General features: G+C 40.4%; 1 protein-coding gene across 1 annotated transcript; it reads right to left on the bottom strand.

The window, feature by feature from the left end:
• Positions 1-8,826: 8,826 nt before the first annotated feature.
• Positions 8,827-15,440, bottom strand: LOC103919445 (granzyme A-like). The gene is made up of 5 exons (XM_009326952.1): positions 15,380-15,440; positions 15,152-15,293; positions 12,381-12,528; positions 9,741-10,010; positions 8,827-8,988 (listed from the first exon to the last, which is right to left on the bottom strand). Exons 1-5 carry the CDS (start codon positions 15,438-15,440, stop codon positions 8,827-8,829), a joined length of 783 nt encoding a protein of 260 aa, XP_009325227.1.
• Positions 15,441-15,815: the final 375 nt, after the last annotated feature.

Below are 15,815 nucleotides of genomic sequence, written 5' to 3'. Positions count from 1 at the left end.
TACTCAATGCGAATAGTAATTGTACTCTGACTCTATCAGCCCCTGATGACTAAGCCAAAATCCTATTTGAGAAATGTTTGTTCTTGGTACCTGTGCAGAATCTCAAAGTGCACCATTTGGTTTTCAAATCCTAGGTATAAATTTTAGAATCAAATATTTTAGGATGGCTGGGGAGTGTTGTTTTACTTGCAACTCAAGCTGATTTTGATCTCTGCTCTTTAAGAAAAAAAACATGACATCTCTATAGACACTTATGGGAATAGAACCATATCTTAAATATTAATGTGATTTCTACTTTTCTGTACTAAAACATGTTTTTGAAAACCTTGTTGCAATTAAGGAGTGCTATTATCTTATGACATTTCTGCAAAAGTTTTAGCTATGCTTTATATATAGTTTAGACTTGACTAAGTAGCTATTTCCTGTAATGAATGACAAAGCTATTAAAAGCGCAGCTCTTGTTTTACTCCATGGGTTGCTAACAAGAAAATCTGTGGTCATATGTATGAAATGTTGAGCTGTTTGAGTTCAGGTTAGGTATCCTCAAGAGCTAATATTTCCATGTATTCTTTGCAATATCACCAGGATAATAACTTTCCATTGGCAGAGAAAAACCAATTTGAACTAATTAATTTAGATAAGCAAAATGATCAAACTTATATCAATCGTCATTTTTCTTTAAGAAGAAATCTCTCTTCCTTTTCATAAGCACCCATCTTTAAGCATAAACACCTTCCAGAATAATTAGATTATCCCAGAAAGGACACAAGAGGACTTCAGCATCTCCGAGGTAATAAAACTTCAGGGAAGAGCCAGCCAAAGGTGCAAGGACACCAATGGAACTATTAAAGAATTTTCTGCAGTGTTACACACACTTTCTTTCCTTAGGATGAGTGCCTGTTTTATCCTGGCTTCTCTGCCACACAATCTCTCCAGCCCACCCTTAGGCCTCATTACGCTGTTTTTCTTCACTGCCGACATTTTCATCCCTTTATTTAAATGTCCTCTCTCTCCCTTTGATGTATATGCAGCTTTATTCTTCACAAGTCTACCTATGCCAGGCACAAAATGCGCCCTAAAAATAAGAGTGGGACAAGCCTGTATCCCTTTAGCCCATCTTTATTGCTTTCTCTTGTTCACAATCCTCACATTCTGTCCATCTTGTCTATCCAGACTGAAGCCTCTTTGAGACTTTGGGCTAACTGGTGCAGAGTCTTCATCAAGGAGACTTTTGACAGTTGGTATTCAGGCATTTCTATGATATATGCAATTGGTATCTGCTTCAGTGAACAGGTTTGGACATGAATTGAATTAATATCTTGGCTTCCATGAAAAGAGGAGACACCAGTCAAGGTCTCCCAGAACAATGCACTTGGAGGGATCTAGCACAGGCCCATTTGTTTCCCCAGGGCGTCAACAGGATTTTCATGTATGCACGTGCTTCCTACATCCTTTGTCCTTTGCCTCATCAATCATATGGCTGTATTTTCAAATATTTGAATACTTTTTTTTTTCCTAGGGTACACATATTGTAGGTGAACGCCGACGTAAATGACATAAATGCTTTGCGACTCATTTCAGTGGCAAATTCACAATTCACGATTTCACACAATACTTTCAATGTGCTATGATCTTCTCTGCTGTAAAGAAACCAAAGCCAGTTCAAAGCTTTTTGTGTGTGTTTTTTACTCAAAGTAAGGAAAGGAATGTTTGCAAACAAGCTCTAAATAGAAAGCAATGAGGGGTAACAGCTGCATATTGCCTGTGATAAGTTTGTATTTCATTAAGCAACAAAACTGCCAGAACACTTCAAATTATAAGCCATAAACCTAAAAACAGCCCAATCGCTTCCAAATCTGTTTTAGTTCGTATCTTATTATTTTCAACTTTCTTAATATATTGCTAAAAGCGGTCTTATAACTAAGCAGTGTTACAAGTGCAGAACACAACCTTGTGTTCTTACTCAGAAATTTGATAATTTATATGCATTTATATCCATTCAGCATATCTGAGAGAATGAAATAAAATGTGGTGAGTTGTATTGCTCTTTTATTTTATTCATAGATCAACCTTAATTATTTGATCAAAACCCTGATGTTAATTTTCAGTCATTTAATCAAATGCCCAGAAGCTTAATCCTTTAAAACAAATGCTTGAAAAAAATTTGAGTAAATCATTCAAAGCTGCAGCTATTCTCCTAGATTATGAATCTGACAGGCTGAATACGTGATTTCTCCATACTGGCATATTCTTCTCTTTTGCTTTATCTTCTGAATTGCCATAGACTGACGTGTTGGTTATTATTATTGACTGACTGGTTATTTTAGATGTTTCCTGTCCCTGATAGAATAAACTATTTAAGCAAGCAGAATTTCTGAAATAGTTCACAATCAGATATACTTTCTTAGATGATTTAATTAAAATCAGATAGTTACTGCTCAGCCCCCAATCCTATGTTCGAATTGCCCCCCATGCCGTATTATGGATCCTCTTCACTGTGTCAAGGGTTGGCTTATAATGTTACAGACTACAAATGCTGGCTGAGTGCTGGGTAAGTATCTCATCCTGCCTGTCAAGAAGCTGGAAATGGAACCAAGAGGAAGGTCACCTATAGATGGTTGTGGACAGTAGGAAAGAGCCCCCAAAGATGTGGTACACAAGATATTCCCTGATGTGCATCCCATCAGGCCAGTTGGGCCAGAATTGGGCAATAGTATCTTCAGTTCTGGCTTTAGTGGCTTTTTCTGTTTTATAAAATGAAAAATGTTTTTTCACTTTATGAAGCATTGGTAGTAAATAAGTCTGTTTTCTACAATCAACATAGAGGGAAAGGATTTTTTTGTTTGTCTATTGCCTAAGATAAGTGCCTGAAACAGGACTTACGAACCACTGGCTGTGCCCATTGAAACCCACCCAGAGTCACCAGCAGTGTTTGGCTAGGCAGATGAATACTGCCCGGGATGGCTAAGCTAGAATCAAGCATCATGAGAAGGGGAAAATCCAACCCAACACAGCTGGTGGAATAACAAACCCTTCTGAAAACCATGGTCCCAAGTACGAATATCAATATCATTACCGCAATCCTGACTTCAGTAACTGGGTGCATAGGCAAGGAAGAGAAACACTTTAAATATCCTGTTAAAACTGAGTCTATTTCTTTCGTTATCTTATCACCAGCTGTGCTCTTACCTCATGCAGATACTCTCAATATTTCTGCATAATGAGGCCGAGACCACCCGATAAGATCAACACCATTGTTCATAAGACAGAATACACAAATTAACTTTGTTTAGTAATTCAGGGCTCTGATGTGCACTCCCTGTCAAATCTCACGGTGGCGCTGCCTTGCTGATTGCTGCCGCAGCAAAGTCTCATTTCACAATGAGCTCCACAAACTAATTCACAGGCTAGCAAGTTAACTCAAACCACCCGTTTCCGCTCCTGGAGGAGCACAAACACCACTCCCCTCTGGCTATAGAGGTGATAGCTTCTGAAGTTGGTGTACCTTGAATCATGAGCACCATAGCCCCCTGTATCACACTTCTAAGCACACTCATGTTCTCACGTACTCATGTTTTAGTGTAGAGGCATCCCCAAGAAAACTTGCAGTTAGAACCCATCCCTTTGAAATACTGCAGGAAGAAAATGAACTATGCAGCAATATCAGCAAGTTTATCTTCTGTCTCCGTGTGTGTGAGTTCTTTAGTGTTGCAAGTATAGTTGCTGCCTCCACATTATTCTTTTCATTATGATGTGGATTGTACATACTAGGAATTTGTTGACAAGATCTGGCTGGATCACCTTGGAAGATGGGGCCTCTCATGATCCCCAGTGAAAGGAAGTAGTGCAAGTTTCTCCACAGTGCTCCATCAGCATGCCTGAAGCCTCAGTTCAAAGAAAAATCGTGTGTTGAGTGTGACCATTTGTTACTTGAACTCTGTTAAGACCAGTGCTAGGACAGGACTGTGGCTTTTGGCACAGGATGTGCATGCGCCAGAATTTAATCAGTGAAAGCCACATCACTGTCAGTGTGGTCCATTGCCATCTGAAAATGTCAGGGGTTTTGCAAACACACTAGTCCAGAGCTCCCACTTCTTTTCATGCAGCTGCTTTTATCTGGTAGCAAGGGGGCTGAAAAGACGTGTGATGCGGCTTTGTTTGTGACAGCTTGAGATAGGGATGTTCCAAGGAACCTGGACAGTACATCCTGATAGGTAACATCCTCTACATTGTTTCAAGATAACTTAAACCAACAACCATGTGCCATTTATTCATTTAAATGGAAATGGTAATTAAATACTCATGACTAGTATTTTTTTATGACAGCAGTGATTAAGAGTGATTAAAGTAACATTTATTTTTTTTCATTTACTGATGTTGTCACTGTTTCAATTATTGCTTGTCTTAATTTTATATGTGGCTGCAGAGAGGTTTGCTATTTTCTTGAAATAAACGTTTTGTGAGAGTGTGTTAATAGGGCAAAGTTTCTTGCTTTTTACAAACAAATGTACATAAGAATGAACCCTGTGAAACTCCATTGTTTATACATTGAATCCAATCTGTGCCTTTGGAAGTAGCTAAGATCTGTAAGTTTCTGTTCTATTTTTCATTAAAGGGCTTTTTTGCTCATCTTTCTGTGGTTTCCTCTTTGTCATGGCAAGGATGTGGGTCTTGGTACAGCTTTTAGACTCGATGACTCTTTGTGAAATTAGTGGCTGACTTTCAATGCACATTTCATAGCTGATTTCAATGGCTTTGAAGCAACTGATGCCACCCTGAATTGGACTACAGTTAAATTTAACCTACTTGCAATCTGCTAGATATTGATTATTAAATATTATTAGTTAATCCAAAAATAGCTTCATCAGATGATTGTGGGGTTATAAACATATTGGTATGGAGGTATCTGAACCATCTGCCAGATCATTAATGAGATGAGGATAAATTTTGGAAACTAGTAAATCATAATTAAAAGATGTAACAGACTGTAACAAAATGACTTGCTGTAATTTGTCTGACTATGGTGAACTGATCTATTCAGACTTTGAAGGAGTCTTCTGAGTTTATCTTTATTTCTCTTTGGCAAGTATCCAAGAAAATTATCTTGAAAATCTGATGGCTTGCTTTGTTTTAATTCTGTTTTCTAAATGTTTCTTCCTGATGTCAGACTGAGTTGCCCAAAAGGAAGGTTATTTTTACAGCTTGCTAGACAGGCGGGCAGTTCTGTAGTCAGAAGATGAAACAAAGACTTTGACTAGGAGCTGTGTAGGCAATCCATGCTCCAAATGTACCACCATACTTTCAGGAAACAACAGTTGTTGACAATAGATAATGCCACCCTCTGTACTGAGAACTAGAAGTTTGTTTAAAAAAAAAAAAAGATTCCCACAATGAACATACAGTGCATTAGATGTACGGCCAAACAAGTACAAAACATCAGCCACTACAGCCCAGTACAAGGGCAGAATGAACATAAGGACTAAAGCTAACTGGTATCTGCATCCCTGTGTGATGTGTGAATACAAGTTGTCAGCCCTCTCTATTGGATGGAGAGCTGTCAGCCGTATGTCAGCACCATATGCTCTACATCAGCACCATACATCACGTCAGTGCCATATGTCGTGTCTTTGCCTGGTCTGGTCAACCTTAGGGGCTGCTCTCCGTGCCCAAACTATGTGACAGGTGATAAGCAAGTCAGACTTCTCAACAAATAATCCTTAAGAAATATTGCTTATCTAAAAGACCTCAGTAAAAACAGAGATAGATGCAAATGTCTGACAGAGAAGTCAACTCAGCAGAGACCAAGCTGCAAAGTGCAAGCGTAGATAGGAGCCCAGCCCTGGCCAAGGGCAGAAGGATTCCCGGGGCAGGACTCCTTCAAATCCACTCAGAAATTTCCAGTAAAGATAAAAACAGATAGTATGGGAGAGCTGGTCTGGTACAGGAAGCCAGTATTTGGAAACTGGGAGGTAATGTGCAAGGGGACACTTCACAGGCACCTAGAGATTAGTGTTGAAGCATGACAGGTTAAAAGACAAAAGACTAGATTTCTCTTACTGAAGGAAAGTGGAATTGCAAATGCTGTGCTGGGAACAACTGGGATCTACAGTAAACTCTGCTGAATATGAGCTCCTCTCAGTCTAGTAAGAATGCGTTTCTAGCTTAATTTTGTCAGGCTTTGTGGGTGTCTGTTATTGTAAAATTGTAACGTACCTGGAGCTACTGTCTGTGGCTTTCCTGTTTTCAGCTCAGTTCTGAGAACCAGCCCAGCAGTGGTTTCAGCAGTGAGTGATACCGGTGGTCACCTTGTTTAGCCAATACTCCCCTTTTCCTGGACCTCCGGCTGCAGAACCAGTCATCCTTCGACCATGTGCTTTCACGGGTGGTAATAAAATGCAGAACTGCGGGGCATTTTGCAGCCCCACTGCAAAACTCCTACCACGCTCCGTGACCCAGACTGCCCCTCACCCAGAGGGGTGGATGGGCAGGCAGTCTCTCAAGACACAGGGATTTCAACGCTAGCAAAGACTTCCCTCCTGTTGCATGTGGAGGGAATAAAGATGCTGCTTGCCTCAGGATGGACAGAAAATGAGTCAAGGTTACTGCTCGGCTCACTGTTCCTGTACCTCCCTGAGAACAGGCCAAGGACAGGCCGGGATATCAGCCTGTGGGTAGGCCCGGCTCAGCAGGGCCCATGGTGGAGCAGGGCCAGGCTGAGGGGAGCTGGAGACCGGCCCTGCTGCGGCGTTGCTGGGCCAGGGGCGGGTGACCCTGGGGGTTGACATGGATCCTGTGCCATGGGGGAGCCCCAGGGGCTGGGCAGGGGCAGTCAGGCCTGGTGGTGCCCTGGGGGGCTGGCAGTAACACCTGCTACATCACCCATAAAAGAAAAAAAGATGCTGTAAATGAAGTAAAGTCATTAGAGGAGATCACACACACACAAAGCCCAATATCTGAACTGGAATTAACCTGCTGGGTTATGGTTTCCAGACTCTATCACTCATTATTTCCCATCAGTGACTGAGATACAGCCACTGTTCACATGAACAGCGCAAGTGAAATCTTTGCCTCTGAGAGGTTAAACACCAATTAGTTGTTACTGGGCTGCGGAATGTGAAAAGTCTCCCGTGGGACAGGCAGAAGAATATCCTTGCTGTCGTTCACCTTACAAAGGTAGAAGGGACTAATTTGTGTTTGCAACATCCTCTGAGACCCCCAGGTGAAAAGCGTTAACAGCAGTATATTATTCTTTCCACTTTGACATCGCTTCCCCTTTTTTTCCCCAGTTTTTCCCAGTTTCTGTCTGTGTTCCAGGCCCGAGCCAGTTCTTACTGGCATCTTTTAAGGTCTTCCCCCGACCTTCAGTGAGAATTGCATCAAGTCCCCATACACCACATCAGCAGGTTTTACTGCACCATGGCCAACTACCAACCCAGCTTTGCAGTGTCCGTTTGCTCCTTTATCCACACAGCCTTTATGAGACAGGGCTTGCTCTGCTCAGCGCAGTGACACGGCTGCTGGTCAATAATCACAGCCAGTATGTTGATGTGTTGGAGTTATTTATTCATGCCTCTGCAGCGTCCCAAGGTTTACAGTATTCAGTACATATTAATGCAATAACCAAAGAAGCAGAGAAACCCTGCAGATGGTCACTTCTAAACTGCTGGCAAAAAAAGACCTCGAGGATATTTGGAAGATAATGGGAATACACCAAGCTAACCACAGGCATCTTCAGAAACACAGCAGGTCCTTCTGTTAGTAGAAGTCTGTTGAAATCCATAGCAAAATTCCTGTTTGTTTTGACAGATGTTAGATAGGCACTGTGTTAGAGAAGAATAATAACTCCCATTAAAATCAGTATTTATTCTTTTTTCAACAGACCATTCACTGAAAGCGTGAGATCATGAACCAAGCTGTGAGAAGAGATTATTATTTTGTTTATTTGATCACCAAAAAAACCAAAAATTGGGTAAATAATCTAGGAAAAAAGAGAAAATTATTTTTTTCTATCTCATAATGGAAGATTAATTGGAAAAGTGTTTATCTGTTTAATACTTTATCTCTTTGAAAATGAATTTAGTTAAATAAATATTTAGTAATGGAGAATTGAAGTATTTGGTTTTGAAAAACATCACAGCAAAATATTTGAACACTTAAAGCTTTTGTTCTGTTTTTTCTCATTCAGCAGACATCTCATTCACTATCAGTCTGAAATTGATTTTTTCTGTAAGTACACATTCAAAAATGTTGCCTCATCCCAGGCACAATAAGGTGAGCAGTACTTTCCTATCACACTAAGAAGTAAGGTGAAGTCCAATACAAATTGGACAAAAAACTAGCGATAGGATGAGAGGAAATGGCCTCAAGTTGTGCCCGGGGACGTTTAGATTGGATGTAAGGAAAAATTTCTTTACTGAAAGAGTGGTTAAACATTGGAACAGGCTGCCCAGGGAGGTGGTTGAGTCACCATCCCTGGAAGTATTTAAAAGACGGGTAGATGAGGCGCTTAGGGACATGGTTTAGTGGGCATGGTGGTGTTGGGTCGACGGTTGGACTCGATCATCTTAGAGGTCTTTTCCAATCTAAATGATTCTATGATTCTATGAAATTGTGTTATCTAAGGGGCAGTTTCCTACTAAAGTCAGTATCAAGATGAGTAAACATGTTATCTGTACAAAGGGGAACATTTTGAACTGTTCTCATAAAGCTGTGGTGGTGTTAGTAAAGCTGTGAAGTTGGGAGGTACTATTTAAAGGTGGCGCACTAAAGCAGCAGCACCTAGTTCTAATGCACAGCACAGTATTCATTAAAACTGTCTTGCCTGTCTCATGGATCGCTGTGAAGGGAAATTATTTTTTTAATCCAGTCAATATATTTTTCAGTCAGTCGTGTGTAAACTCCAGGCATGTGTCTACTTCCACATTCTTTTCCAAAAGAAACAATCCCACTGTATTGACCGGCACAGATTAACGGCCCACCTGAATCGCCCTAGAACACAAAATAGAAGTAACTATTAATGTGTGTTTGTTGCTCTCCAGAGAAGCATGCAGTGCCAGCTGCAGTGCATAAGCACGTTTGGAAAACTGCTTCTAATCTGTTCCAACCTATGAAATGGACCAGTTGGCTTACATCACTTCATGGGAGTGGGGTGAGGTATAAGGAGACGTTGCTTTTAAAGCCTGAGGGAGCCTTTGATGTAAATGTTGTAGACCAGCACAGTGCTATCATAATTCTATTTCAAAAGGTATATTTTTATTGTTGGTATAGATTAATTCTCACTTCTTTAGCAATTGGCTTTTCTGGACTCAGCACAGAAGACACCAAAAGCAAGATCCAAACAGCACTTTTGAGTGTACAGTTAATTCTGTGCTATTCAGATGTTGACATCTGGAAAGGATCAGATGATTGAGACCCTGAAAGTTCTTTTTCTCTGATAACTACAGGTGGTGCCTAAGGAGAGCACCTTAGCTAAAGAAATGCACCTGAAGTTAACTGAGATAATCCAAGACTCAAATTCCCACACTCTCCATCTTGTTGTGTACATTGTGTACATTCGAGTAGTTAAAACTACTCGAAGTTTTAACGCTTCTTTTTCACAGCAATAAAGTCTCTTACAAATGTGGTTAAAATCACTGTGAATCTGGTCAGCCTCATTAAGTGTCTAGCACTCCTTTGTTCCCAGTGAAAAGGGAACCATTGTTCAAAGCACATCCCCTCCTCTTTGTAACTTTGCTTCTTACCTGGCAAGCATCTCCCTTGGAAAATTTATTTTTCCCTATAGCACACAACATGTTGCTGGTTATTTTTGCATAACTTCCATATTTGCTCTCACAGCTTTTTCTACCAACAATTTCAAGAGTTGTTTTCCGAAGATATTTTGATGGCTTTCCACATTTTGATGTGACTCCCCAGCCAGCCACCTTGCACGTTGTGCCAGGTTTGATATCTTCATAAGAGTCAGGCAGAGGCAAAAGTTGCACAAATTTATTCAGCTTTGCAATACCATTCAGCTGGAAAAAAGAAGAAAAAAAAATGCTTTCTCATGCAGAAAGGAAGGAAAGTATAATGTAGTTTCAATTGGCATTTAGTTTCATTTTACCAGTACTTTCCTTATAAATCACTTTTCAATATTTAGGAACTGATCCTGAGCTTAATTGCCCTTTTGCAAATCCAAAAGAATTTTCTTGGTGTCTGTATAGCAATCCCCTATCTATGGCAGCAGTAGTGAGTTCAAGCCTAGCTTCCCATTGATTATAGTAGGAAATTAAAAACCTGCACAGGAGTTAGGCTGTTGGGTCTATATCCTATTTGAGAACCTCACTTGCCACTGAACTTCTGTATTGAAATCAGACTCTGTGCTTGACTGACACACAGAAAGGTCTCAAAGCACAGTGCAATGTACCCAGTAACAAAGATGAAAACAAAAGCTATAACCAATTAGACATGACAGCAGTGGCATAATTGGGGGAAAATGAGGTCTTGAACTCTTCAGACTGCCAAGTTTTTGCTCTGAGAGATTCAAAAGGCATAAATGATCCGAACTGTCTGTGTTTTGTTGGCCTTTACCTGACAGATTCATCCTTCAGTAATTTAAGCCTGCAAATGAAAACATAGCAAAACACTAACACATATCCTCAACGTGCTTGGTAAGGGCTCACAGCTACTGAACAGACATTTTCTGTTTTACACACGATCACCGCACCATGATTCATTTCACAGGCTGTCAATACATGTTGCTGAATGGTTGTCAGTTAAACGATTCTGGCTTTATACCTTTTAAAAAAGGCACTCCAGCAAATCACAAGTTCATCCAAAAAATCCTTACTGTTTATTATCGTCAGTGCTGGTGGGAATTTCCAAAATGGAAAGTTTATCCCAAGTCACTTAGGACTGCATTACAGCAGAACTGTAGAGATGGGAGGTGAGCCCTGGTGCTAACGCTATCCCTGCTCCTGTGTCAAATTGAGACAAAGGATTTTATGGTATCCATGTCATTCTGGAACAGAGTTGTAACTTTCAGCTCTAGAAATACTAATTTCTAGCAATCCATGTTGTTATTGTGTTCACAAATAACCTGGTGCTCCTGATAAGTTGCTGGTGGCCACAGGAGAAGCCAGTGAAATGAACCTGTCTGCCTTTGCAATGAAGCAGATGGAGAGTAGTTAGTGAGTCACTAACATCTGGGGGAAGGAGCCTCTCACGCTTGGGCAGTGATAAGTCGGTGGGGGCACAGACGTCTGTAAATGGTCCAGCTAGTTCCAGAAAGGGACACTGCTAGTTTCCTCCCTGTGTCATTGTCATACCAAACTGGTGATACCATCTAAACATTAGAAATCAGGTTCAAGTCATCACTTCCTTTTCCACATAATTCCACCAATTATTTCAGAAGTGTGGTAATATTCATAATACACAGTACCTAGTCAATTATTTTAAATATACATATTGATATTTCACATAAAGCTATTTCTTCATTATCACAGGCCTAACATTAAAGCGTAGCCTGAATAAAGATCCATCCAAGATTTCTTAGGCATCGTACTGAAGTCATGATATTTCTAAAGGTATAGGCAAGATGATGTACAAGTCTTATCTTTCTCAAGGACTTCGGATCAGCACTGAAACTGCTGGTTCCAGGAAGAATGTCCTCCAGAACCATTTGACCATCTACAGGTTTCCGGCATAGAGACTGCCCTCCCCCTATTCAAAACACCCATGGCTGCCTCTATGTCAATCTCAGCACTGGACTAACGGAGTTCTCAGTGCAGGGACACATGAGGCATGAGCCAGGCTGAGCAGGAGCTGGTATGCAGGAAATTCTTACAGCCCTGCCGCACTTTGGCATTCAGGACGATGATGTTGGCGAGGATATCTTTCCATGCTTCATTCCGCAGCGTCCTGAGCTTTCTTCACTATGTGACTACTCTGTGCTCCTAGAGATGAATTAATCTATGTCCTGTATTATCCATACTTTTACTTTATGTGGTTACCCCAAATAATTAACGGTAAGTTTCATCGCCATTTTTGCTTAGTCCAGCATAAGGTATCCCTTTGGGATACAGCTGTGACCCAGACTCCATTGCATACATCACTTCAGCACTGCCTTTGAAAAATTACTAAAGAATGTGTTTTGGGGTTTTGGAGGGGTTGCTGCAGTGAGTGGGTTAAAGAGAGTTTTAGAGCACGGAATGGGCTTGAAATGTCATCCCTGCTCACAGTGCCAGTGATCCTGTAACTTTATCTGGATTAGTACAACTAAAAGCAGGGTGTTCTGTGATATTGTTAAGCTATCTAAACAATGTACTCTTCGATATCAAAGAATAGCCAAAACAATCATCAGCAAAATTCCTCTTATAATAATACAACAGGAATTAACACAATACCTTGAGGAGCATTATATCATTTTCCTTGGAAGACCTGCCAAACTGAGGATTAGGAAAGTAGTGCATAACCTTAAATATCTGCTGTTCTTTTTCAGCTATGGATGCTTGATGGGCTCCAAGAACAACTCTAACTTCTGATTTGTTCAATCTGTAATTTAAAGAAAGTACAGGGAGAGAAGGTCACTACTGGAACTGAGCAACATGTCTCAAGATAATCAAAAGACATGTAACATAATACTCACAATTTCATTTTACAACAACATGATTAAAACATAGGGAAGGATATTGTTCATTTCGATGTTTTGACATGAGCTTGTAATTTCCTCTACAAAGTAACATTTCTTTACTGTAAATCTAGTTTGGTGAAATAATGGTGTTATAGCTGACCTTCAGGGATTTCCAGATTTTTGAATTAATTTCATGAAAAAGCCTACTGGCTTTTTAAGGAGAGTCCCTTGCACAAGGACTGCTGGTGCTGATGCCTTTCATTAATCTTTTAATGGTCTCCTTTGGACTTAGGACCTAATCCTGCAAAGGCCTGAAACATGCCTGATTAATAATAGCATGTAGGTTGTCTTGCTGACATCAGTGGGATGTCAGTACATATATCAATACTCAGTACTCATTCTGAGCATTATGCATACAGGTAAGTGCTCTACTAAAGTGGACATCTTTAATATTAACAAAAGTTTTGTCCTTAACTTCACTAAATACAGGATTCAGCCCATTAAGGAAGAAGGATGGGTGTTGCCTAACTCAAGACACCCCTATAGTGAATATTAAAAAGGGAAACTCCCAAGACCCAAAGAGAGTTATATGTCCAGTTCCTGCTAATAAGCAGAAAGAGTTAAGCCTCCCACAAATCTTCCTCTCCCCCAAGCTCTCTGAGTATTATCAGAAATGTATTTATTAGAGTTTGTCTTTCTTCATTTTGCCTTGCTAAACTTAATGCAGCCCAGTAAGGTGACATTGCCAGAAGACATACTACTGGTTTCCTGTGCTTCATCTTCAGAACACAATCTCACTACATACAGGACAACTTATTCAAGCCAGAACAAAGACTTTATCAATCCAAACAAAAAAAAAAGTTATTTTCTTCATTCTAGCTGCATGTCTCACTGAAAGATACAATTCATTTATTTGTATGTGAATGTTTGCTTGTGAAAATAGCTGCAAAGGCAGTGCTGGATCCTAAAAATTTCTTTTTTTATCTATGAAGCACACTTACACAGTGAGAATGTTATAAGACTCACAAAACTCCATCCCTGGGACTCTTTCATGTATCATCCCCAACAGAGGTGCAACTGCTGGACTTGCAGAAAGCCCAGGCAATCGGCCACTCTGCATACAGAGAAGCTTGGGAGGAAAAAAAAAAAAACAAAAAAACCCACTGCAACTTCATCCAGGTCTCTGATAGGTTGCTTGCAGGCCACACAGAAATTCATGTTGCTGGATTCATGCTACTTTATCTAAGACAAAAATTATTTCAGAAGTGATTATCGCATAATATTCCTTAGTTAGGAAGGCTTACATGCACTGCAATTGCACCTGCTAAGAAAAGTCTAGACATAGACTAGGGGTGGGTGGGTTTTGCATGGGCATCATCACACAGCTCAGGAGAAGGAGACCAGACAGATATTGTTTCACTTTGTCGCAGTGACAGACTCAAAGTTAGCCCAAACCGATGTGCTTGTTAGAAAACCAAACCAGTGACCAGAGCTGTCCTCTCCACAGGACCAGATACAGCCAGTGCCCTTTCCACTGAATAGCTCCCAAATCTGAATTTTTATAACCATAACTGGATATCTCTAACCCATTGACTCAAGAGTGAGAGACCAGCTCCCATCAAAAAATCCCTTCATTCCAAAGAGGAAGGCTTGGCTTTTGTTTTGTAAATGTTCAAAACAGCACATGCTGTTCTACCCTTACAAGAAATGCAACCAAACCTGATTCAGCTGAAGTGTGGAAGTCAAATTCACTTAGAAAGAAGGAGCTGTGTCTGCTATTTCAGACTAACTGATGGAAGAAGGCTGGCTGAGCTGCCCACACTGTGTTTGAGGAGGTCAGACTTGCACAGGTTTATTGTGATTGGTTTGCTTTTAGTTACTCAAATACAGAAAAAAAATGGAAAACTAAAATATGATTTAGAAAATATTTCAGCAAAAGCATGGGCATTTTACTTCCTAATGTGAACAGTAGATGTCCTTCTCACCCTGAGCCAGCTGTTCAACAGCTGTGCCAGCCTTGGGGTACCCCACCTGAGAGAGGGGTGCTTGTGCTCACATTTGACTTGTCAAAAGGACAAGGCTTCTTGTCATAGTCATGACTGACATTCAGTTTTTCTGAGCCCAGGTCACTTAAAATGGGAGGAATCATGTTTCCATCTAATTCAGCTTCATCTCTCAGGGTGTTTTGAGGCTCAGTCCCAGGCACACAGGTAAGATTTGTTTAAAGCACTTTGGAATATATCCCTGTCTCTAAGATGCTGCTGTTTCAGATGCACAAATAATGAATTGGGTCTTCTATCAGCACAGTCTGTATCCTGTAACACTGGCAGGATCTGACTAATGAAGGTAACTGTACACAATGCAGATCAGTAGTTTACAAAACAACTTAAAACAGAATGACAAGTTCTTAGATCAGTTTAGTGAGAGAACTGCAGCTTTTAACAATTCTTAAGAAATCAATAACCACTTTTCTTTACTTACAGGCTTGCACGCCATGCCCCACCTCAATGAAGAGTTAAAATCGCCCCAGTATAAGATACTTACTCACAATGCGCTGCTGTCAAAACCCATTGCTTTCCCACAAGAGCTCCTCCACACACAGTTGAATTCTTTGTCTGGATAGCAGCCATACAAGGCCAGGAATGAGGACGCACTTTGTGTCCTCCAATAATGTCCGTGCAGCCATCTGAAATGCAACATAAGTGCAATTATGTTACACATTATCCAGAGGAAGTAGGAATTTGGATATTTTATCCTTAGAGGAGTACTTACATCTCGGGGGTAGGATAACAGCAATTAGAGAGAGCAGGAGAGCTAACAGGTAGCTTGTCATAGCTGCTGCTATTTACTGACAAGAACATTGTAAATTACGATACAGTCTTTTATATTTAAATGTCCCCTGCAGGAAATGGTGGTTGAAACATTTTATTAATAGCTCCCTCTCTTGAAGTTTCCCTTTACGTCATTAATATCATATTATCTTAAATGCAGCTTGGTTTCTTTAGGTTCTTTCTTCAGGTTTCTTTAAAACCTGCCTGTTTCTTGAACCCCCAACGTGTCAATATTAATTGGTCCAAGTCTTACAGGAACTTCAGCAGCCCTTCACCACAGGTATCATATTAGAAAACAAGCACATAAGAAAATTCCTGAGCATGACATGGGATGAAGGTATAATAAAATCTAAGTGTCTCAGAGAATTCAACGCTCT

The sequence above is a fragment of the Pygoscelis adeliae genome, unplaced genomic scaffold, assembly GCF_000699105.1.
Source record: "Pygoscelis adeliae isolate BGI_AS28 unplaced genomic scaffold, ASM69910v1 Scaffold116, whole genome shotgun sequence".
Lineage (NCBI taxonomy): Eukaryota > Metazoa > Chordata > Aves > Sphenisciformes > Spheniscidae > Pygoscelis > Pygoscelis adeliae.
The sequence above is the reverse complement of the archived record's forward strand: the minus strand, read 5'-3'. Positions and strand labels throughout refer to the sequence as shown.

Excerpts from the sequence above, each read along its gene's own strand:
- LOC103919445 (XM_009326952.1), bottom strand. The coding sequence starts at position 15,440 with ATGACAAGCTACCTGTTAGCTCTCCTGCTCTCTCTAATTGCTGTTATC. Across the intron at positions 12,529-15,151 it reads TTGACAGCAGCGCATTGTGA|ATTGAACAAATCAGAAGTTA; the intron begins GTAAGTATCTTA and ends TTTAAATTACAG. Across the intron at positions 10,011-12,380 it reads ATGATATAATGCTCCTCAAG|CTGAATGGTATTGCAAAGCT; the intron begins GTATTGTGTTAA and ends TCTTTTTTCCAG.